General features: G+C 40.9%; 2 protein-coding genes across 4 annotated transcripts in view; both read left to right on the plus strand.

Moving 5' to 3' along the window:
• LOC101162694 (transcription factor HIVEP3) overlaps positions 1–13,809 on the plus strand; it is a 30,005-nt gene extending 16,196 nt beyond the window's left edge. For all 3 annotated transcript variants that reach the window (XM_011481077.3, XM_023960001.1, XM_023960002.1), the window contains exons 2-7: positions 1,870–6,022; positions 6,487–6,653; positions 9,551–9,687; positions 9,970–10,026; positions 10,538–11,049; positions 11,563–13,809. In XM_011481077.3, the coding sequence (XP_011479379.1) occupies positions 2,198–6,022; positions 6,487–6,653; positions 9,551–9,687; positions 9,970–10,026; positions 10,538–11,049; positions 11,563–11,943 (5,079 nt within the window). In that variant the 5' untranslated portion in view covers positions 1,870–2,197 and the 3' untranslated portion in view covers positions 11,944–13,809. The remainder of the gene's footprint in view (positions 1–1,869; positions 6,023–6,486; positions 6,654–9,550; positions 9,688–9,969; positions 10,027–10,537; positions 11,050–11,562) is intronic.
• An 8,567-nt stretch (positions 13,810–22,376) lies between these two features.
• On the plus strand, positions 22,377–24,689 carry LOC101156989 (endothelin-2). The gene is made up of 5 exons (XM_004074105.4): positions 22,377–22,512; positions 22,739–22,892; positions 22,983–23,090; positions 23,554–23,628; positions 23,733–24,689. Exons 1-5 carry the CDS (start codon positions 22,449–22,451, stop codon positions 23,830–23,832), a joined length of 501 nt encoding a protein of 166 aa, XP_004074153.1. The 5' UTR covers positions 22,377–22,448; the 3' UTR covers positions 23,833–24,689.
• The last annotated feature ends 581 nt before the right edge of the window (positions 24,690–25,270 follow it).

Here is a 25,270-nt window from a genome sequence, read left to right on the forward strand (position 1 = left end):
ACAAACTGAAATCTGTGTTGTAACGAGCTGGCTGGACAGAAGTAGGACTGCAAGCTTCTGTCTATAAAACACTGTCTTCTTAGTGAATGACTCATTCAGGCATGAATCCGATTAAACTGCATGTTGCTGCAGCTTGTGTTGCCTTTGAATTCATTCATGCTTTGTGTTAATTGTAGTTGCAAATTGGGAATGCAGCATGCTCTCCTTGTCCTCCCAAATGGGAAAAACTGCTGTGAGGACTGAAAGTTGGTTACGGTGAACTAGATTGTTTTGTCCTGGGAAAGGAACTGCTTCTCCTGGGTGGTGTGTAAAGGACAAAATTATGACATAAACTTGTGCTTATAAACACGTTTTAATCAACTGTTTTATGGCCAGTCTGACTCACCTTTAGTTGACTTTTCCAGTTAGTGGTTGTTTAGTGCATCTTCAGGTGGGACATGCAAGAGGAGCCTCTGATGCTCCACGAAGATTTCCCAAAAAGGAGTTTTGATCTGAATGGATTTCTATAAACTTTTACACTTTTTAAATTAAGAGACAACTGTTTTCTAAAAGGATCTAAATGACACATACATCGCAAGTTAATCCAAAGATGGTTATCAACCTGCTATCAGTCATTTGGACAGATTCCAGCCGCTCTTCTGTCTTCCACCAGAGTGTGGGTGTAGAAACCAGCTGGTCAGTGCGTGGGATGTCTTATTTACTGTTTCAGTGTGTTGGCACAAAATGACATTGGGATTTTTTTCCATTTCTATTACAGAGAAACTTGTAGGGGGAAAAAATCTTTTTAGCACATGTGGTTTGAGCCTTCAAATGATCTAAAATCACAGTTTTTGAATGGATCAGAATGCTTTGGGTTGAAGCATTGCCAACTTCCGAAGTCTCTGTCTCAAAAATCATCTTAGTGGGACTCATTATGCAAAGGAAAGCTCCAGTGCCATAAAGCATGAAAGCTAGAAATGAGAAAATGCTGTTTACTCCAAAACATCATTACAGACTAGTGCATCAACATTAAGCAGTGTAATAATGATGTTTTTTTTTTAAGAATCTCAGTGTTGTTCTTCATCCTGACATTTTTTTAATTCAATATTAAAAAATGTTCCTTGAGCATCTTTTACTTTTTCCTCTGCTTATCATCTCTGGAATCTGAAGTCAGTTAAATTTGTAAAATGATGCACAATATCTGCACAGGATTGGTTCTGGCAGATAATGCCATCCAAAAGTATTTATAGATACAAACAAGATAAACATTTTAGTCGGTAAGTCTCGCCAGTTAAGCTCTGTCTTGACCCCCACAATGACCAGACAAACAACTTAAATCAAATGCAATACATTACAATACAAAGAAGTGTATCGCATCATAACAACAGGCAAGAAACCCACTGTTTGAAGTTATTGGGGAATAAATTGTAATTTACCAACAATTTTATAAATAATTCTAAAATAAGAAAGAAACTGAATCTAAAAAAAGAATAGAATTGATGAAAGATCAGTTATCAGTATTTGCCAACGCATATGTTAGCAAAAATCTTTTATTGTGCATCTATAATATGTAATTATGCACTACCCAACAAAAAAAGGTTGAAATCATTGATGAACTGCTGAGAAATCTTCAAGAACTATATTTCAACTATGTTGTAATAGAAAAGCACAAAGATTCTGTGTCTTGCAGCTAAAGCTGTCCCAAAAAAGGTATTGCATAAACCATTCTATTTTAAAATATCTGCAGTCAGAGTAAAGGAAGCGATGGATGTTATTATTATGTGAGAGGTAAAGCATATGTATCCATAATTGTCTAAAATAAAGGTCTCTTATTTCAAAACCTTTGTTTGTTTTCCCGTTTAAGAGTTTATTTTCTTTTTTTCTTTACAGATCTTTATCATGAAAGGAAAGAGGAATCATAACTTCAAATGATCCAGAGGATCAGCATCATGTCTGGCATTAGGATTTGCAAAGTTCTTCACAATGGGAAACTTTATCCCAGCACTCCTGAGGACTATTACTGCATCCAACTGCTCAATATTACTAAAATTATTTGCAGTTAAGCAATAATTTTGGCAATACAAAGCCTGAAGTGACAAAAGAGGAGGTTTTGATGGAATTCACCAATGGTAAACCAAGTTGATGTTTTTTCTGTAGTCTTGTAGCCGGATTTAGGCAGATTCTACACATTTGTCTACCTAAGGCAGTCATATGCTTTATGGAGGCCTCGCCTAGTCCCCTAACTACTGGGGAGCTGTCCGGATGTCAAGAGCATTGTCAGCCAGAGTCTCCTCAGCGTGGCCAAAAGGCAGAGTCTCCCTCCCAGCACCAGGAGGAGGAGCACAACATTGTCCCAAAGCCCCATGGTGAACCACATCTACCCAAACAATCCAAAAGACAAAATCCTGAGCATAAGCGCCTCAGGCATCAGCAGCAGGTCGTTGACCCGGATGCTGTGCTGGAAAACAAAGAGGCATGGCCAACATCAAAAGAGCAAATGCATTCCAGTTTGTCTCCAGTTGACCTACCTTCATTGGTGGATATTCCTAACCAGTCTAAATCTAAAACCCAAGAGGACAACCCAAAACAAAAGCGGGAGCGTAAACCTCAGAGACCAGGCAAATATGTTTGCACGTACTGTGGCCGTGCATGTGCAAAGCCCAGTGTGTTGCAGAAGCACATCCGCTCCCACACAGGTGAAAGACCCTATCCCTGTGTCCCATGCGGCTTCTCTTTTAAGACTAAAAGTAATCTGTACAAACATCGCAAATCTCATACTCACAAGGTCAAGGCAGGTCTGACACTTGGGAAGCCAAAATCTTTTGAAGAACATGTCACAGAGTCAGAGGATGAAACACGACAGCTATCATCGAGACTGGCAGATAGACAGAGGACAATAAGCTCACTGAAGAGCTATGAAACAGAAGGGGGAAAAAATTGCACTGGAGGAAACAACGACTCCTATGCAGTGAAAAAGAGACTAGCCCTGCGTCTCAGTCGAGGTAAACATGCACCTCAGGAGTCATCTGATGATAAGACTTCTTCTCTATCATTAGGGAGTAAAGGCAGTACAGAATCTGGTTATTTTTCTCTGTCCGAAAGTACAGACCAGTCACTTGATAATTCCCAGAACACAAGTGCCAAAAGTTATGCAGAGATCATCCTTGGTAAATATGGGCGCCTCGGACATCTGGAGAAGCTGTCCCGTCATCATAACCAGCATCCCTCTGGTCAGGAGGACAAAAACACTTCTTTTACTGTACCCAAGAAACACGTCATAGACCATATCACAAAACTAATCACAATCAATGAGGCAGTGGTTGACACTAGCAAACTTGACAGTGTAAAACCAAGAAGATTCTCTCTCTCTAGAAAAAGCAGCTCGGAGTCTCGAAAAGGTTCAAGTATCAAAGAATCTCTTGTTGTCAGCCCCAAAACTGGAGATTTGGGGTACAAAAATACTGGCTCCATCAGCATGGGAGTTCCATGTGAAAGATTCCATAATTCATCTCAAAATTTGGAGCAATCTGGTAAACAAATATCCACTGCCTCTCTGGTAAGAAGTCACTCAATGCCATCTGCCCCGAGTTCCTATGATGCCTCCAGTGGCAACTCCTTCAAATTTCGTCCAAGTCAGTCCTTTGATGGACCTCGAGCTTCAGAAACACAGATGTCCCGCTATGGAACGCTAAGACGGCAGGCAGCTGTTGAAATCCCTCTCGGTGCTGAGCCTACTAAAGAGGAGTTTGAGGTTTCTCGTGCATTTTACCCCAGCAGCATAACCTGTCTTCCCGACCACAAGCGATGCCGGCCTCAGCCGTATGAGTGTGAAGCATGTGGTGTTGGATGCAAGGATTGGGAAGGTTACAAGAAACACAAGCAGAGCTTGTGCCTTGCTCTTCATCCTCAAAATGAGTTAGTAAATAGTCAAATGGACTGTTCACAGAAAGGCAACAATGCAGTGAGAACAGGAACTCCAACAGTCCGCAAAAGAAGGAAAGAGGAGAGTTTTGACTTTGAGGACCCTTCATCACCTTCTTTACCATCCTCCACCGTCTTGTCAGAGCAGTGTCAAATTGAAACTGGGGTGTCTCACAAAACCCCCAGGGGGCCTGCAATACAAACTTGTTCGGTAATTCAACACACTAGTACATTTGAAAAACAAGAATTATCATCACATGAGACTCCAAGTTTGGATATAACAAAAAACATCTCCACCTCTCCACATCAAGAATATCAGCCTTTGCCTAAAAAGCAACCACACCATCAGTCAAAGCTTTCCGTCAGAAAGCTGGTTCGTCAAAACAACGTACGGGTTCCAGAAATCTTAGTGACCGAGGATTTCAACAGCCCAGAAGCCTCAAATGAGGCATCCAATACATACAATCTAGAGAAACTTGATGAGTTTCAATGGCCGCAAAGGAGTCCTTCTCTGTCACAGCTTCCTATTGAAAAGCTTCCACCCAAGAAGAAGCGCTTGCGTCTTGCTGAGGTTGCCCAGTCTTCAGGAGAGTCTAGCTTCGACTCAATATCTTTGCCCCATACCCCTAGTCAGGATAGTAGTGCATCATATGCATCAAGTCGCTCCACCTCATTTGAAGAACCTAATAGGCCTGAAATGGAGACTGCTGCAACAACGCCCTCAAGAAGATCACGAGGCCCTCACATGTTAGCAGTACCTGGGGTGCATCACCACAGGGAGATGAGGCGCTCTGCATCTGAGCAGGCGCCTCATGACGCACAACCAAGTATCCTGATCGCTGAGAGCCGTAGTAAGTCTTTTGACCACAGTTGTTTGTCTCCTGAGCGCTCTGCAGCTGGCTGGAAGGAAAGAACAAAGTGTCTTCTTATGAGACATGCAACTATTAAGGATCCAGATGAGGAAGAGGGTGAGGTTAGCCATAACCTTGAACACATCAGTACTGGCAAATCTTCTCAGGCAAACCCAACATCTGCAATTGGCAGCAGGTCATTCTCTAACTCCACTTCAGAAGCAAAACCCTTGGATAGTGTATCAATGTTCCCTGAATGGAAATTGGATCAAAATGTTCCAGCTTGTGGTGGCCCAAATCTTTTAGTGACCCATGAGCCATCTGTGGATGTAAAAAAGGAAAACTCTTGCATCCATCCAGACCAGCTTCCTCCCCAAGTATCACATCCCAACTCTTCATGTGGGCTGTCAGGAGCAGCTAGAGCTCATTATCTCCATTCGTCTACAGGTCTTAGGCTAGAGATTCCTGCAAGGCAGGACTATTCAGAAATTAGGACTGCTCAAATCAACAACCACCACTCTGGTCCTCACATCATTTCCAGCTTGGAGCTACTAAGGCCATCCACATCTACAACAGTAGCAGTGCGCCTCCAAACAAACACCCTCATCCCAGCATGTGCCATTTACACTACACTGTCTCGAGCCATGTCCCCAAGACCCCAGGAGGCTGTTGATGCTGTCTCACCCACTTTAGGCGTTTCACCAACTGAATCCAGAAGCACAGGGATGATGAGCCCAGATCTCCAACAGTGGCCTGACAATGGACTAAGGTTATCTGTTTCTGGGGGCAATAAGCGCATGCTTTCCCCATCCAGCAGTATAGAGCTCCACCCTGACTCCCAACAGCAGCAGAAAAGAGTGAAAGAGGAAGACAAGAGTGGGGAGCAATGCACTGGCATGGGAGCCTCTCACCTCAGCAGTCAGGAGCTTAAACAAGAGAATCCTCTGTGTTTACCAGACGTCTGTATGCCAAGGTCACCTGATGACTCTTCATTCCCCAGTTTGTTGTCCAACACTTGTAACAGCTGGTGCTATCTGAACTACACCAAACCAAATCCTTCTGCTCTAGACGAGCAAAAGCCCTCAGTGTATTCATCATGGTCTACTAGCAGCTACAACCCCAACCCTCCTGGACTCTCCAGCAGGACAGCGCTCTCCCTTCTGCACTGTAAACAGCGGCTAAGCCCCTCCATTTACACCACATCCCCCATGTCTGTCAGAACGACCGAGACAACAGAGCAAGATGACAACAAAAGGCCCTGCACCACTGAGGTAACAACACCAACCACACAGACTGCAGTTGGTCCTGTTTAAGTACTCAAACATTATGTACAATACCTAAAAATGTGTAAGAAGGGACATAAAGATAAAGATTTTTAGGTTTTTAAAATTTTTAAAATCACTTATAACGAGGATAAAAAAAGTGTAACATTTTGAAAATCACAAAAGTGAGAAAGATTAGAAGAACAAGCAGGAACATCTTAAAAGATCTTAATGTTTTGATACCAGACTGTTTGAAATGACTGAAAGGATGAAGTTTAAATATGCCAAAGTTAGTCGGAATTTTTCACACAACTACAAAATGTTTTATATATGCTTATAAGGCTATTATTCTCTAAGCCTGTATTGTAATGCTAATCTGAATAATGGAAACTGGATTTTAATGTCCACCAGGAACTATATCATCCTTCTGCTGAAGCAGAGTTGGTGAATTTGTTTGTTATTTACGAGTTTAGGTCTTCAACTCCTGCTGTAGAGACCATGAGGACCCAGAGATGGGACGTCCATCCCCAGAAAAAAACTGGTCAAAACAAACAGAGGGGGAAGAGGAGAAGAGCCAAGAGGAAGAAGTCCAGTCATGCTTCAGAAAAACACCCACACAAATGTGGGTCTCTCAGAAAGGGTAAATCTCTACACTCCTGAGCCAGGAAACATTAGTCAAACCACTTCTTTTTTTTTAGAGTTTACATTAAGCAGTGTATTAACTTCTGGAGCATTTCACTGCACATCATGTCAGATATATATCCCTTATGATGACTTTTAGGGATGTTCCAACTTCAGGGAGTATTGGGTCAGTGATGATACGAGTGTTAAGTGTAAAGCCCAAAACAAACCAATGTTTAACTTGAACAATGGTTTTGCCCAATTTATACATGTCTTTGGCACTGACATATTTTTAGTAGTATTGTCTTATTCACACTCAATTAGTGTGAATAAGACACTTGATGTTATATTCTCTGTCTCGTGCTCTACATTAGGGTTGGGCGATGTCCCCTAAATTGGCCGTTGACGATGTTTGCTGTCAACCATCGGGATGGACGATGACATCGTCGGGGGGGGGGGGGCTATTTTTACATTTTTCGTTTTTATACAACTGCTATTCGTTATTTAACTTTTTAAATTTTATTTCCCAACTAATGACTAATCCGCGATGATCCAGTATAAACTGAGGGAAGTGACTTTAACAAAAAGAGTAACAAACAAAATAGAAAAGAAGTAGTCCGCTCCTGCACTTAACTAGTGAAGTGGACTGGCGGAACGCGGACTTCCAGCTTTGTGTTTGATGGGAAGGGAGGGGGGGTGCTTTGTTACATGAGCGGTATGTGTGGGAGATTTAAGACTGCGATCCGTCCCGCACCTCTAGGGGTACGAGGCTACGAGCTACCGAACTCAGAACCGGGTCTAAAAGTGTGTCTGAGCACAGCTCGGATCGTCAGCAGACACACAGGGGTTTGAGCTTCAAAGCAGAAATGTCGCTCAGTCCTTAGAAAACATTCAAACAATCACGTGGATTTGTGTTTCCAGTTGTGTCCCGACTAAATAAAGGCTGATGTTATTCCCACATGTTTACGTGCAGCGCCACCCAAAGCTAATGTTGTTAACCCGTGTTAGCATACTGCTAATCCTGGCTTCTTTCCGGCTCCGTCCAGAAAAAGCACTGACCACACGGATTAAAATTCAAATGATGAGCGAACAGGTGTTTCATAATAACCGTAACATTATTAAAAGCACGTTTAGAAGATCGTCTCGTATATTACCGAGCTGGCATGTCAATGTATATAGCCGCTCGGCGCTGTTTAACATCGTTTTGTATTGAATTGTTACATTCAATAAAGTTTTAAAAAAAAAAGCCGCTCGGCGGAATTTTCCCCCCCTTCCGGTTTTCAAACCCTACTGCGCATGTGGGAATGATTTATTCCGACTGAAAGTGTGACCTTAGTGAACGTTTTTATATTCTGAAAACATTTTTCTGGGCCCATGTACACGGTTGGACTCTAATCCGACCATTGATCCCATCAAGATATTTTGTAAATGTAACCGCAGCTTATGGTGTCGACTCGCAACGTGGCGGGGACGTGGCATCACGATGGTGTCTCTCCATCGGGATGTCAGTCACCCATCACGATGGACGATGATATCGTCCATCGGCACAACCCTACTCTACATACAAAACGGGTGTTTGCTGATTTTTGCGCTGCAATTTCGACCAATTGAACTTTTGACTGTTGAAGTTAGAATGTTTACCTTTTTCAATTAATTTTAATGCGAATGAAATACAGACCAACTTGTTTGTGTAACAAGTCCCCCAGTGGTTATCAGGTGAGCTGAACTGGCTCCAGGTACGTTCATTTTCAGGGCAGGCTTTGTTAACATACTTTGGCAGACCCAGCTACAGCAGTAAAGGCCATGCTGCCATTTAGTGCTTGACAGTGCAAACATGCAAAGCAAACAACATCAAACACAAATTGAGCCAAACAGCAGAGGAAGTCATGCTCCATCTTTTTCTAAAGTTACTACAAAAGCAGAGAAACGAGTGCCTCTGGAGAGGTGAACTATTAGGGTTACCAAGTGTCACTTGGACAACATTCCCTCACGTTAGAGGTTTTCAGTTTTGATGCCCGTCTAAAATAGACAAAGCGATCGTACACCATAGAGAGCAGGTGTCCTCTTCTGCTGCATTGATTGTTTGTGCATAAATGTTTGTGGGTGGCTCATGTTGACACTTCCTGAAAAAGTGAGTCAGCCTCTTGGCTGCGAACTCGCACTTCTCTATGTCTGTTCAGGCTCAAACAGAGGCAACTGTGCTGGTAAAAGCTGCTCTTTTTTTCTTAGTCAGGGAGGAGGATGCTCATAGCACCAAGAATGATATTTTGAATTGATGTTACATGAAAAGTTACCTCACAAGCTTGAGTATAAAGTGTGCTCCCTTTTCACTAAGCAGAGCTTTTTTCTAAAATTGTAAAAGCCATGTGTGAGACATACTGAGCTTACCCAGCCTCAAGTGGAAATAGCAGAAGAAACAGTCCACAAAAATCCCAAACAGTGTTTGTTCTGAAAGTGTGTTCGTTTGGTGTTTTTTCACCTGCGTTTGGACCAGCAGCTGCTCCTCTCCTGGGTTTCCCTCCTATCTGGTCTGTTTTTACTGGCTGCGTGCTGGGCGCTCCCTTGTTTGGGCTTCCCGGTGGCGTGTGCTCTGAAGTGGTTGTGAGATGGTGGGAGGTGGGAACAGGAGGAGGTCAGATTTTGGCTGATGAAAGGTGCTCCGTTGTAGCTCAAGGGGGTGCCTCTCTAAGGGACCTTTCGTATGTAAGCAGGGTTAGAGCCCTAGCCGCCGCTGCAGTGACAGCCAAACAGCCAACACAGTCCCACTACACAAACACAGCTCTGAATGTGGGCTTACAGGTGCTGAAGTGGCTGCAGGCGCTTTGACAGCTCCTGTAACTCTCTTATTGATCGCTGCCGTCGCCCTGAGAGAAGCAAATCAATCGTGCAAACCTCTGTCCGTATTTACATTTACAGATCAAATACCCTGAGTTGTGCTGTGAACGCTGCAGACAGATGTCGATGTGAAGACCTCTGCAAGGAGGCTGCTGGGGCCCCCACAGATCCTCCGCCATGTGACTGGAACCCCTCCTGCAGCTCTTTAGCAGCCAGAGGTGAGAAAATGAGGAAGTTGCAAGAAGGTATAAAGTTTGAGACAGAGATGAACTCAATTTTGTCCGCGGCTTCTTTCGGACATGCCGCCACATCTGAACATTTGTTTGAGTCACAGAGTAACAACTAGTAGGTTGGGTAAAAGTCAATGAGGTGGGTATGAGTGAACACAAGAGGGAAAGTTGAATGGTGTCATCCAACCGCAGCAGCTTTACATACACTAAAGGTCTTTTTTTTCATTTATTGTGCCTTTTTCTGTTGGTTCACCATGAGCTCTTTTCCAGCGAGCCTTGGGCAGAATGAAGAAGAAAACATCCGCTGTGCTGTGGACACTTGTAAAGGTACACTATTTGTCTTTAAACTGTCTCTGCATTTCTGTTACAAGTGCTGCCTCACAGGAACCAGCAAAGTTACACTAGTCAGAATTCTAGGTTTTATCTTTATATATTATTTTTTTATATGCTTTTTATGTTTTATAGCAAGCATTGCCTCTCAAATATCATAGTTCATCATAATCCTGCAAGTTACATGCCTCTAAAGCAAGTGCTAACTTCTTTGCAAGCAGTAACTTAATCCAGGTCAGTTTCCCATGTAGCCATTGGGGTTCCATAAGCGTTCCAGTTCATCAATGAGTTGGAAAAATGGCAAGTCACCAGATGCAGTACCAGCTTTGAGCACTGGGGTCAGGGAAACTGATTGCTCCTCAAATACTAAATTCCTCAAACTTCTTTCTAATTCACTTTGAAACTAGCAAAACTTCATTAAGTTTGAATCATGGATTATTTTGTTTACATTTTTTTGAATTTCAAAGTTTATATATATATGACAAATTTGATCTCAACTTTGTTCCAGTCGTTTCTCGAGTCCCATCAGCAAATCCAGACCAACAGAAGGATGATCGGAGCTCTGACCTGAGGAACCATGCAGCTCACAGAGGTGATGAGGATGTCAGACTCAAGTCCAGCTCTCAAGACGAAGATCACGATGAACCTCATCCAGGAGACCAGCCAACAGAGTCGGCGTGTGGCTCCTCTTCCTCCTCCCCCCTCGTCCACAAGGAACCGTGGCAGAGGAGCTCAGCCAGTGCCAGGAGGGCCCTGTTTGCCCGCCGGCGCCTCGATGCCTCTGCGTCACAAACTTCTCACTTTCAAACCCAGAATCCACAGAGGGGGTTGTCTCCACCCCATACCCCCTCACCCAAACCTTCACAGCCCCCCTCCCCTCCTGCATCCCTCCCTTCAGGCTTCCATCAGACACCAGGCTCTCCAGCCAGAGGCCCTCCTTCAAACCAGATCCAGGGACCTTCAGACCCTCAGTATGGAGCCTGTCCTCGACCGAGGGAGCACCCGTCTGCATCAACTCAGGTGGGGCCTCAACCTCAGAGTCAACAGGCAAATATAGACGCATGAGCTGAAACCAAAGCTGCAGGTTTATCGGAAAGGAAGAGCCTCTTTTGTGTTTTTCATCAGTCAAACCTGCACCTTTCAGCTGAAATGAGGATCACGAAACCCACGATCCCCAAAAAACACCCAAACTCAGACCCCCCAGTCCAGAAGACAGCATGTTTGAACTCATCCTGTTGACAAAACTCTGCAAAATTGAAATATTTCTCATTTTAAACTGCAAGACATGCTAACTAACTGAAAGAATCTTAAATGCACTGGTATTTTTATGTGCTTAAAATTTAGCTGGTTTGTTTGCTTATTGCATCAATATTTGTTGTCATATAAGGAGAATTCAGTTAATTTGGCTTAACATTAAACTAAACTGATTTGTAAAACTCAAAGTTTTTGCAGTGAAAGAAATTTTCTCCTTCCTCATATGCTGCCCTCCCCATTGTCAGTTTTTTTACGTCGCATGTCTCTTTGTTGTTTCAGTTGAGGGACGACGCCAGTCTGGCCCACATCACTGTACAGCCGCCGCGGCTACGAGGCGCCATCAACCTCCTGAGCCACCTCCCTCTGCACTCACAGCAGTCCAGCAGGACGCTGAGCCTCCTGATACCGATCGGGGGGATTCACATGATTCAGCCCAGGTCTACCCTCCCTCTGTACAGCCTGAGGGGCAGCAGCAGAGCCCCCACGCCCTTGTGTGACTCTCCAAAGGAGACGCAACAGGCCGTCCTGAGAGAGGCGTCTCCCAGCAGCAGAACTGCTCCCCCAAGCCCCGACTCATCCCACTTTGACACCAGAACTGTGAGACTGGCTGAGACTCCCCAAGGGCAAAAACAGACCCCCCCCTGTCAAACGCAGCTTTGATGGGAGGAGGAATTTGGAGGGACAGTGCAACAAGCTGGAAGGCTGGGACAAGGGAGAGCATCTTCATCTGTGGTTGAGGAAAAAACGAGCGGCATCACATGGAATATAGTAACAGTGGGGCGAGGACGCATTTGTCCTTCACAGATTCTGCAATTTTCCCCACATAAAAAAATGGATGTGAGAGATCTGTAATGTTCAGCATAGATAGCTACACTTCAACTATAGAGACAGAATGTAAAAATGTAGTATGTAAGAATGTAAGAATTTAGTATTTGGTCATAACAAATTTTCACCTAAATACTTTGTAATTTCATCCTGGTGAACAACAACAGAGGTCAAAGGTTTCCTGCAGATCCTTTAGCAGGTTTGTACCATAGCTGCTGTGTTGGTCCATTCTTCCATACAGATCTGCTCAAAAGCTTTGATGTTATAAGGCTGTCAACTTTCTCTACAAACTCTCTTTCAGATTGAGGTCCAAATGGATTGAGGCTGGCTAGATCATTCCCTAACATTTAAATGCTTTTTACGTAGCCACCTCTTTGTTGCCTGGGAGATCTGTTTGGCATTTTAGTCTAAAATCTCCCCATACATGACGGCATTTCCCTTTTTGGTTTCATCTGATCACATGACAAAGTCCCATTCCTCCTCTAGATCATTCAGATGGTTTCTGGCAAACTTTAGACCGGTCTAGACGTGTGCTGGCATCGGCAGGGGGACTTTTGGAGCCCCACAGGATTTTAATCAATGATAGTATTGTATGGTATCATAGTAATCTTTGTTACTGTGGACCCAGCTCTCTTCGGGTGATTGACCAGTTCCCCTGTGCAGTTTTGTTTCATCACCTGTAGCAGGTGAGATCACACGTAGAGCTCCAGGTGGAGGGAGATTGTCAGTGATCATCTATTTCTTCAGTCTTCTAACAACAGTTGAGCTCTTCTCATCAAGCTGCTTGCTTATTGTAGATTAGTTCATCCCAGTCTTGTTCAGGTGTCAGTCTTTGGTGTCTTTTGACAGCTCTTTGGTCTTCGTGATGGTGAAGAGGTTGCATTCTGACAGGTGTCTTTTATGCCGATAACCAACTCAAACAGGTGTCATTAATACAGGTAACAAGTGGAGGATAGATGAACGGCTTAAAGAAGAAGCAACAGGTCTGTGAGGGACAGAATTTTTGATAGTTTGGAGTTAATAAATACCTATTTTCTGTCTCAATATACAAATTAATTATTTAAAAACCAGAAAATACGATTTCCTGGATTCTTGTTTTATATTCTGCCTCTCACAATTGAAGTGCACCTGTGCTGAACATGGAAGACCCCTCCCATTTTTTTAAGTGGGACAACTTGCTGAATCAGTGCCTGACGAGGCCCCACTGCATTATAAAGTATGGCACTATGTTAGATATGCAGTATGTTTTGTAAATCTTTTCTACCCTCCTATTTGATGTCATAGGTGTTCATTTATTTATGTGCTAATATGCAAATTCTGTACTATATGCAAGAGCAGCTGAAATGAAAAGTTTCCCCCCAGTTGACAGCTCTGATGTACTATTGCTGTGTTATTGTTGTACTACTACCAAATGGTTAAAAGTACAACAAATATTTATTCACCCAAACAGTATTTTAAAGTGCAATTGAATGTCAGGATTGTGGTTGAAATGTCCTTCTTGAAGCTGTGACTCTTCTTCTTATTTATCCGACTTTAGTTGTTGTCGTCTTTGTGTTTGGGCAGCAGGGTCACCATCAGAAACATTGGAAGTGCACTGACAGACAAACACACACCTGTGTTGTTTTTTATTTAATGATACAATCACTCTCACATTCACATGTTTACCATTAAACTGATCATTTTTACAGATTTATATCAAAACTTTGCCACATTTGTCCTTTTTTAAATAGACTTTTTGTCCTCGACAGTGAAACAGGGACATGCCAAGTGTGCTTTGTGTCCACAAGGTGGAGGCAGAGGTTTGTTCTGGCTGCTACCACAGAATTGAAAAGCAGAACATTTATTTATAAATGTTTAGAGTTCTGATTTTAAATACTAATAAAAAAAAGATTTAGAGAGGCAGAAGCAAGATTTTTATTTTTTGTTCAAATCTGATTTGACTTTAGAAATAAATTACCCAAAAATCAACTGTACCAAATCATACTCTCTTTTTTAGTTAGTAGTTCTAAATTATTATCATTATATTATTTTAGAGAACATTGAACATAAAACTTTTGAGACTGTCAAATAGAACAAAGGAGAAGATAAATCTATCGAGAGATGAACTGATATGATGATAACATGGTTTTCTAAGCATTTGGAGGAATCTTCTACCCTAATCTGTCAGTACACCCAAACCCTGATATTCTACCTCCACCCCATAGTGGGGCCGGCTAAATCCATGCCTATTCAGTAGATCTGAATCTATTGGGTTAAAAAAAACAATGTTTGTTCCCTTTAACCTTTTTTTTGACAGCAATAGATTTAGTTTTTTTTACATTGAGTACAGAAGTATTTTTGTTAGAGAAATTACTTGAGCATTAATACGGTAACAAAGTAGTTTATTGTTTAAAACTAAGCCTAAACCCATGTAAATGAACTTATTTATATAAATTTAAAAGCAAAAATTCAAAATACTGTACTAGAAAACATAAACCTAAAACACAAATGGAAGATCTGACAAAGTAAAAGGTCAGTTGTGATAAACATAGTGTAAACCTGGAGCAGCAACAGAAGCTACAAATCAAAAAATAACCTTAAGGAGACAAGAAAAGAAGAAGAACCAGACAGGAAACTCAACTCCTCTCACACAGCCCGGAAACCTGATGCTGTTCCTTGTGTGTTTGGTTGACCTGCATGCAGCTGTTAGCCTGGATGCTGCTTTGACATTTTTACACACCTGAAAAGTTTTTTGAAGGGTAATCCCCAAAACGGGTTTGAAATGAAACCAAGCCTCTAATGGAAGTGGACTGGCCTGGTGGAGATCTGTGGGAACCAGGCCTGATCCACAGGAACCACACGTTGAAACCCTCATGGCTTGGATGAGTAATGTCTAACCTGCTGGTACCAGACCGGCGCTCCCATGCTCGTCATCAGTCGCCCTATGGATGAGACTCTGTGGCGCCGTGATGGTGGCTTACCCAATGCCAGCGGGTGGCCATCATGTAACTGACTGGTTGAAATGTACATTTCTGAGGCTAAAGCTCCAAATGCACAAAAGTGATGCAATGAAGTTAAAAGTACATTTGAATCATCACTGCTGATACAAAACATTTAAACATGAGAATTAATTTAAAAAATTAGACTTTTTATATACTTTATAGTAACATTTTATCCTCTAAGTCTGGCTTTCTTACATTATTCCAGTTGTGTGCATCCTTAATGACAGACCACCGTCAAGGGTCTTTAACAGTTATACATTCATTAATTGTCTTAGCTGACATTGCAGGATTAGCTGGTCTTTAAAATGTTGATATACGAAACATTTTTCTGAGTGATTTTTGAAGTTCTGATGGCTGATGGGGAATTCAGGTGCAACACACCAATGCTGGGGTGGTTGTTTCAGTAACATTTGTAAGTACGCCTGCTTTGCTGCTTAGTAGTACCACCAAAACTTTTAGGGTTGGGCAAAGAGTTTTTTAACGTCCCAAAAGATTTTTACCCTAGGCAGCAGTTTATTTTCTGAAACAAGGATAAAGTTTTTGGGAGTTTTATGTTTGCTGCTCCACAGAGAACAGCTTTACTAACAAAGGTCAGTGGGACTGTGGGTTTGCCATGAAGCTGGTTCTTAAATTTGGGGGTGTTAGCTCTATAACTACCACTGTCTACCATATAATAAGAAATAGTGAATACTGCGTACATTAATGTTAGGCTTAAAATCCTTGAAGGCTAAATTCTTTTTGTTTACAAATGCATCCATTTGTCTGTGCACTCACGGCAAAAAATGAATCTTAAGAAAGTAAAAGACTCTTGTTTTTAAAAAAATTGGCTTACGTTGAGATTTTTTGGTTGTTTAAATAGTGTAAAAAATGTTGACTTATTTTTAAGGGGGTCTGGGGGAGGGGTAGTTCCTAGAAGACTAAAAATAGTTTGTTTTACTGTATATCAATCCAAAACAAACAAAATGATAAAGACTGTAAAGCCTTCAAAAGTCTGACACAGCAATTTTAACATCCACTTCCAATTTGGTTGTTAGTTCACAAAAGAACAAAGTTTTGGAAGATCAGATTTAATGTCCGTTATGGTAATCAAAGCATAACATTAATTTGATTTTGAATATAAAATATGTTTATAGAGGTGCAGATTTCACAGTACCAATGCTTTAAAGTGTTTATCTTAATTATTGATGGAATCCGTACAGTCTTGTTCCAGACATGGTGATATTGAACATTAAAAGGAGAGTTAGTGAGAAGATCTGAATCCTCTTCATCCTTTTGAAATCCTGTTATCAGTTTTCTATCGTTCCCGTATTAGCATGACCCGTCTTTCATTAACTGGTTGTTTTTGGAGGCAGGTGTTGCAGACGCCCTCATCTCCTCCAGCGATTACAAAGACAGTTTCAGCTTTCAGAGTGTGCATGCTGGCACGGGTGTCACTATCAGAGCCACCATCTACTCCTGCAGAGCTTAAGCCCATATTTTTTCAGGTCAGTCATACACCTATCGTTGGGTGAGTCACTCTTCTGGATTCCACGTCTTCCTTTAACTCTCCATTGGAGGCTGACAGTCTTAGGGAAGAGGGGTTTTCTGTGACGTAGTGTCACATTCCTGAATGATTACTGATTTACTGAAAAATAAAAAGTCACAATGAGCAAGCCAGTTTTGCCACAAAACGTTAAATGTTTACCAAGACTTCCTGCAGCAATATTGAAGGAATAAAAAATACAAAAACATCTTATAGGAAATTGAAAATATCACTCAAAAGTGCATTAAATGCCTATTTAATTTCCTTTTTTTTTTGTTTTATCAACCCATTGGTCAAAAAATCTTTGATTACAGCGAGGAAGGCCAGATAAAGACAGAGAAGAATGTGCTGTTGATGTGGAAAAGGAACAAGGACGTTAAGTGTCCTAATCTAAACCCCTGCAAATGTCCGTGAAGCTATTAAGATAAATCAAAAACGACTCGTTTTGTTTTCTTTTTAAACTGAGTTTAACTAAACAAATTAGATTTTATTTGACCAAAAACACAAATTCTGGAAGGAAAACAACAGGAAAAATGGGCAGATTCTCATGAGGAGAACAGAATTGCAATAGGATCTAATGAGTATTTACTACAGTATTTATTCAAACTAAATTTGAGGTTTATTTCAGTTTTCACATAAAAACAAATCAATGGCCTAATAAATACTTTAACCACAAGATAAAATGTAAATAGAACGCCATGTCAAGCATGTTTCGCTGGTTGTACTTCTCTTGATAATCAAACTCATGTCATCCATTCCAACCGTAAAGATCTAATCACAAAAACAAACAAAAAAAAAACATTTTCTTAGTCTCAAATTTAATTCCAAACTCCTAATTTACATTTCAGAAAACTAGAAAAGATTGCTTAAAAATAAAAGAAACATTACAAAAAACAATAGGGTTAATTGGTTTTGATAAGCCTCTATGATTTCACCAGCTGGAGGATCAGAAAGCAATAGTGTAGCGACCTGGGGGTTAGCCCTGCCTTCAGGCCCAAAGGCTCATGGGAAGTGGGGAGCTTTAGGGGTGAAACCTTGAGTCAGAAGGTTGTGCACTGAAGTCACCCTCCATGCTGTTTGGCTCTTTGTAGTGTTGGAATAAATGGGCTTGTTGCTCAAAAGGAATTAGTGCATCTCTTCCTGCTTATTCCTTCCTGACACTGACCGGAGTCGTGCGGTGTATGGGGCACGGTCAGTTCTCCAACGAAGTCAATCTAATTAGCAGTTAGGCCTTTGCTACCCTGCTTAAGTGACGGTCCGCCTGGATCGTTACAATAGTTTGACCCCAAAGAGGTCATTTCCCCGTCCACAACCCGGAATTAAACCACTGGCACTGAACATGCCAGCGTCTAGAGGAATTTTAGGATCTCTAAAAATTACATCAAAGATGGGAAATGTTTGACATCCCTAACTTCAGCCCTTAACGCGAATAAAAATATCACAGATGTGATGAAGTGAACTAAAGACATTTAATTGAAGTGCTGTCATTCTCCTTCACTTGACATCAATCACTTCCTTTTTTGAACTTCAGGTGTCCTCTATCCTCTGAACCGTCATGTGTTTCACCTGCATCTTCAGGTATTTAGACAGTGTCTCACAGCCACTACGTACATTTTGCGTATTTCCCAAGTGTGAATTTAGCGTGATTTTACGACATGCACACGCAAATTTGTGACTTTTCCACGACCGTTCCACGCATGTCAGTGTATGTCTGTCGGACTTTTCATGCATTTTCCACAGATGCATAGCTTTTATATCACGTATACGGCGTACATATCATGTTCCGTCATTGACGCACAAATCACAAATGAATTGAATATAAACAGAGCAATGATGCAATTGATGTTCTTTGTTAATTTATGTGTTCTTTGTGTGGTTTATTTGTACTTTTAACATGGTTCATTCGTGATACATCTGTGAAAATTTCATGTGTATACCACAACTTACCTCACTTTTTCCAGATATATTCACATTTGACCAATTTTCATCTATGCAATATGGGCAAATTGTGCGTAGTGACTCTGTGACTCTGCCTTTAAGTCCAGTCCAAGCAGCCAACCTTGCTCTGTCCATGACAACGGTTGAGCCAGGCCATGCTGTTCCTGCTGTCTGCTCTAAGCATTGTAGAAATTGCATTAAAAATAATAATAATAAGGCATCAAATTAAAGGAAATTATAAAAAGATCTAGAGGGTGTAGCTCAAAGCCTTTGTTCTTCATCACAAATATAAACCATTCACATTTTCATCATCAGAACGCAGTGGATTCCTAAATAGTCTTCATGAAATGTTTATATTTTTCAAGTTTAACTTTGTGAAATTGATGAGATCTTAGTGAGCATGGTGTTCATATTGCTTTTAATCCAGGGTACCAGGTAGCCCCACACTAGATAGCTTTTTGTAGGAGTGGAGAGGGAATTTTGACATTGCCAATAATTTTAATAAATAAAAAAATAGTGATGACATATATTACAAGTTTCACCAGTTTTCTTATCTATTATGACTGACTGATGATTTTCTTTGAACTTTTTAATTGATTGAATCTTCTCATTATTCAGGTCTTTAGATTTGAATCACAGAAAACCTAAACTCTAAAATACATGCTCTCATAATTGTTGTTTTAGTTGACATTTCTATAGTAAAAATCACAAAAACAAAATAATTGTCTTATTCCTGATAGATGCATAGTTGTTCTAATATAACAACTCTTTGGTTTAATTTTTTATTTATGCTTTTTATTTGTGGTTTTGTTTAGATTTTTTTTAATTTGGTAAGTTGTTGAAAAGGTTAAAGTAAACCATTTAATGTTGACAATAGTTTCAAATTTGTGTTTTTTTATGGTTGCATCATTAAGATGTTAAAGTGTTTGATTTCTGAGTGGATAGCATTCAACAGCCACAGTTCCTTTAACTGGAGTCAGAGTTTCCCTAAGATGGATCATGACGTGCCCCACCCCAACATGTTTACTGGACCTCTCTTCAGAAAAATGTTCTGGAGGCTCAAAACAGTCATCCAATTCTCCTGATGGACTCATGCTTCTTTTTATTCGCTGGAAACGGACTGGCAGCAGCTTTTCAGAGCGCTCTGACATAATATCGCATTATTTTTCCTAACCCTTGTTAAATGTGATACACTTTAGACGCCTGGACAGGCTTCATCTGCAAAATGACCAAATATTTTACCCTCTGAACTCTTTCTGGGTCATGCAGCTCACACGAGCGCTCATGCTTCTGTGTTCGAGCTTCCTCTTGCATAAGAACTTCAAAGGTCACATTCAAGCTTTTTTTCTAGACTTTTGTTTAATTATGTCACAGCGTACATTACACCTCACACTTGAGGAATTTCCAATTATTCTGAAATCGCAGCTCTACTGATTGTTTGTCATCGTGTCGCCTCACATTCCTGTGCTGGGGGCAGATAAGGCCACATTTCTTCCTGTGTCTGAAGAGGAAATGAGGGCCAATGGGCACCTTTAGATTGAGCCCATTCCTTCATTGGAAAAATATTTACTCGAGATCACAGTTTGGAGTTTTTTTTCTTCACTGTATCATGCCTTTTGGCATTTCCTCCTCACCTCAGCCCTTTGAAACAAGGCCCCAAATGTGTTTTTTCCTCCCGTTGTTTCTGCGAGCACCTTGTATCTTTCAGGTTTCCACTGGTGAAACATTCCTGGACGAGTTTTTCCATGCAACGCGTCCCCAAACAATGTGCCCCTTCCTGTTTTTTTAAATGTGGCCCTCTGGACGGCCGTGTGCCTCTGCGGCGCTCTGATCCATTTATGGGAAAGAGATGTTTAAAATGCAGACAGTGACAAATACTCCTGCACTTTAGGAAATTATTCAGTGACGGTGTTTTTAATACCTTCCTCCTGACTCCTGAATATTTGAGTTGTTAGGCAATAATAGTGGGCAAAAACAAAGACCACAGTCCTGCACATTTAATCTGTTCTTTCTTTAAACACTTTTACCTGAAAAGCTCATTTTTACTGTGAATTCCTTCCATCATAGACGTTTAGTTTGTAGTTATTTTGTCAGCACTTATGAGATTTACACTGTGCAGCGTATGCATTAAAACCCAACAAATGCATTTGAAATAAATGCTTTATCATTATATTGTAGTGAAAACAAACCATCAACCATAACTTTTTGTCCAAGTGAAAAAAAGGAAGTTGTTTTGGTGAGACACTGAGTATCACTCCTAAAAAATGTTTTTTACGTTTAACGTTTTGCCTGAAAAAACTGTTCCAGATAAGACTGATGTCATTCCCAGTTTTATTCTTAGCTGTTTTGTTGTTGTTTTTTTCTTTCTAACAGGCAAAAAATAAAAAATGCTTGTTTACTGATCTAGGAAATCTGATTTATCTCTGCTCTTTTTCCTTATAGAGTGGTACTTTTGAACCACGGGCTCATTCCATGATACTCCCGCCCCAGTTTCTGTTTACATTAAATCATGAAGAAGCTAGAAAGCAGTGGTCAGATTGGTGTTGATCCCACTTTTCCACGTCCCAATGATGTGGAAAATTCAAAGTGGGTTTGTTAAATCTCCAATTCTTTCCACTGTTGATCATAAACTGACTTTACTTCAATTTTGATGAGTTTTGGGGGTCAACAAAGACCTTTTTTTTTGTTTTTCAGGATAGGAGATTCCTATATCTTGTATGTATAATATAACATTTTGGATTAGAAAAACAACATGAAAATCAAACATTCAGTAAAAGATAAAACTTTTAACAGCATCTTTTCTATTTCCTTTTACATTAAGCTCTCCCTCCTGCAGCTCTGCTTAGATAAATACTGTGCGCAGTGTTCTCTTATCATCTGCTCACACTCAATCACTTCAGTGCAAGAGCACACCTTTGCATTCATAAGCAGTTGTTCAGGTGATTGGATGTTTTTTTGGTTTTAACGTTTTGTGAGTTAGGAGTGTGTGGCCTCCACAGAGCACATGTGTCTCTGCACAAAGGTCAAAGCCAGCCGAGTGCAGAAGCCACGGTGCCGTCATTAAATAACATGCCATGTCTTGACCTTCCTGGGGGGGGGGTCGCTGACAGCTCTCCTATCAGCATAGAGGGGCATGCATCCAATTCATCCAAGAAAACCTGTTTTTCAACTGCTGGAAGATCCGCGGCTCATAGGCCTCAACGCTCGAAGACTTTACAGCGAAATGCATCATCACATTTTTTTATTCAACCCCTCCGCTTGTGCTCCTCTGATCTTCTTCACTTTGGGGGGCTTTAAACTTATCAAAGGGGCAAAATTCCTCCTATTTATCTCTAAATTTACTTGCATAAACTATTTATGTAAGGTCAGCATTCCCGTGCCAAAGGTTGGCCGGGTTAATTGCTCCCTAATTGCTTTATTGTTTGTTGTATCAGCTTCAATGATGCGCTTGAAATCCAGGCCACTAGATAGTCCTGCACTGTATCTTTTTTTTTAGTAGTTAGGGAGTAGGAGGGGGTTTAGACATGGCCAATGAGTCTCATGAATGAAAAAAATAAAAAATATTTTTAATTAAAAAACAGTAATAGTATATATTTTGGAAGTCCTCTGCGCCACTTTTTTTTAAAAAAAAATCTCTGGGATAACATTTCTGTGGAATTCCAGGAGCTGGAGTAGCTTTTCTGTTTTCCCATCTAGACCCTGCCTCTCAGTGTTGTTACATGACCACCGTTGTGTTGTGCTGCAGTGTGAGGGAGGCGGAGCGTCTGGTGTGGGAGGGACTGGCGGGGCGTATAAGTAAATGTTCCTGGCGGTGAGTTGAGCAGAAAGCACCTGTTGCTGCCTCCCAGCCTCAAATCCCAGGACTAGAAAGTGTTTTTAACTCTCATCAGAGCTTTGCGATGATGGAATCGTTCACAAGCAGGATACTGACCCTGTTCGTCTTCTGCTGGACTCTGCATGCTGGTAAGTTTCTGATAGTTTTAAAGGAAACAATTCCTCAGTTTGGAGATTTAATATCTGAAATCTTAAACTTATGGCTGAAAAATTAGAAAGCTATATCTCTTTTGCAACCTCTGACAATAGAATTTGAAAACTGAAAGTTGTCCTAAAATCAATAATGTAAAGATATTTGTCAAATAGAAGCTTCTGTTTTGTTGTCTTAATTAGTTATTTCTTCCTTTTTTTAAAGGCTGTGGACTTCCTTTATGGGATAATCCAGAGAAGCAGGATGAGCCTCTGCATCCCGCTCACATCAGGACCAAGCGCTGCTCCTGTAACAGCTGGGACGATAAAGAGTGCATCTACTTCTGCCATCTGGACATCATCTGGGTCAACACCCCAAGGTAAGTGTGCCAGATGCCTCAGATGATCTTCAAAAGTCATAGTTTTTAAATTAAACACCATTAAGAACCTATGTCTCTTTCTTCTGACAGTAAAATCCTTCCTTACGGTTTGGGAAACCCCCGGCGCCGCCGATCAGTCGACAGATGCAAATGCCTAAATCCAGTCGATAAAAACTGTCAAGGCTTCTGCCAGCAAAGGTGAGCATCTAACTTCCTCCTGTTGTCATCTTCCCCCATACCAACCTTTATGAATAAAAAAAGCTGGTCTTTCCCCTCCAGATAGTATCAAAGTTTCTTCTGTGTCTCCATCCGTCTGGTGTGTTTGTGGAAAAATATGCTGATGAAGATAACACAGATGCAGAACGAAGTTAACTCAGATAAAGGGAGGAAACTCTGACAGTCCCCAGGATCTTGACAAATAGTTTATTAGCAGTGCAGCTATTTTTGGAAAGGTTACCCATCTGCTTTTGCCCACAGGAATGTTTGTTGTGTCTTTGGGTTGTTGTGGTGGAGAAACCACCACTGTGTGTTTAACACCACCTCTAGATTTTATCCTTGGAAGTTTTCTTAAGATTTCCCTGGAATTTTACCTTTAAATTAGGTTTGATTGAACTTGAAGAGTTTTAAAAGATTTAACAAAAATGTTTTTTGTTTTTTTTAGCTCCAGAACTGACACTCTGGGTCTACTGACAAAACCTGACCACAGAAACAGCAATAACTTGCTTGCATCCTTAAGGTTAGTGCAAAAACAACTTTATTTATGTTTGTTTCTTGCAGTTTTTGATCATTTTATTTCAAAAACCTAGAAAGGTCATTTATCTTATTCATTTTTTTTTGCAGATCTGTGATTAAGACCAACACAGAGATGGCAAAAGACTTTCTGTCACCAAAGAAGAACTCTTCAGGACACAGAAAGCTGAAGAACCAAACTAGGAGTTAATAGCAGCAAGAAGACATTATTTCATTACTCGTTCAGCTTCAGAGGATGGACTCCATGGAACAGAGAAGAAAAGAGAGCTGGAGGAAGGACTGATGCAGCAAAGCAAAAGCTCGGACTCAATGAACGTCAAGCTTTATGGAAGAGTCTTTTAGAGGATTTTAAAAGACGGGAGAAAACCATCAATGAAGGCTGAAACATCCAGACATCCACAATGGATTGTTTAGAAACTTCCCAGCGTTGTCAAACTACCCTAACTCTCCAGTCCCATCAATCTACAGTTTGGGAAGACAATTCGCTTTAATATTTCTCTGTATCAGAGCTGGATTCTGCTGTTCTGCTTAATATTTAAGGCAATGTAGCTTTTTATTGCTTTATCATGCAGTACTTGAAAGTGGCAGCTAATTCCCTACTGACACACCTCTTTTAGAGGAAAATTACCCCTTGAGATTTTTGCGATAAACAGTTATCTTCTGCAGGTTCAAGATACTTTCTGTTTGCATGGTAACAGCAATAAAAGCAGGCTTGTTTTGAAGCCTGCACGGCATAAAGCTCCCACTACACCCGGAGATAAGACAGAAGTTTGACTGATATGCTGCTTGTCAGACTAGTTTTTTCACACTGCACTACAAAACCAAAGGACCTGCATTATTTCACTGAATCATTTCAGTTGTGAAGCATCTGACTTGACGGAATTATAACTTTTCAGAAATCTCTGTGCTGTATATCGTTGATAGTTTACAATCTTTAAAGTTTACCAGAGACTAAAGGATTGCAGTCATTTGAAAATGTTTATTTATTTCATAACTTATTCAGAGATGTATTTATGTTTATTAAGTGAAGCCCTGAATTTTGTAAAAGAAAACAGAATAAAAGTCTTTTAAGTATTTTTCTTGGATGGTGCTTTGATTTCATTTGAAAAGTTTCCCACGAAACCTTTAGCTCGGATTCAAAGCAAAAACTGCAGTATTTGAACCTTCTTTGTGCAGATAAGAGAGTTTGTTTGCATTCTCCAGTCAGCACTACGGTGAAAACAACAGGTTCATAATCTGCAGAGACAGGGGAAGAGTGAGAAAATTTTCTTCTTTGTGGTTTTGTTTCAGAGAAAAGATTTCAGCTCGTTCCTCAACACATCAAACCAACCTTAATTGTTTTTCCTGCCACAATTTCCAGTTTGGGATCTTCCGTTGGCGTCTATAGCAGTATGTTAGCATGGCCAAAGGACTGTCATTTGACTGAAAAATGTAACGGAGCATGGGATGCTGGCTCACAGGGAAATTGTTGAAACTCCACATTCCAAACAGCCCTACTGAGCATGCTCAAAAAAAACGACTGTCATGTTTGTCCAGCAATTCAGTGATGTCATGTCCAGACAAGATAGTGATGACCATGGCGCTGAAATTTTTGTTTCAAATTACCCAGAGAGAGGACTGCACTGTGA

Source organism: Oryzias latipes, chromosome 11 (assembly GCF_002234675.1).
Source record: "Oryzias latipes chromosome 11, ASM223467v1".
Lineage (NCBI taxonomy): Eukaryota > Metazoa > Chordata > Actinopteri > Beloniformes > Adrianichthyidae > Oryzias > Oryzias latipes.

Bases quoted from the DNA above. Each gene is read 5' to 3' on its own strand.
- LOC101156989 (XM_004074105.4), top strand. From the start codon at position 22,449: ATGATGGAATCGTTCACAAGCAGGATACTGACCCTGTTCGTCTTCTGC. The intron at 22,513-22,738 runs GTAAGTTTCTGA...CTTTTTTTAAAG, and splicing joins CTGCTGGACTCTGCATGCTG to GCTGTGGACTTCCTTTATGG. The intron at 22,893-22,982 runs GTAAGTGTGCCA...TTCTTCTGACAG, and splicing joins ATCTGGGTCAACACCCCAAG to TAAAATCCTTCCTTACGGTT.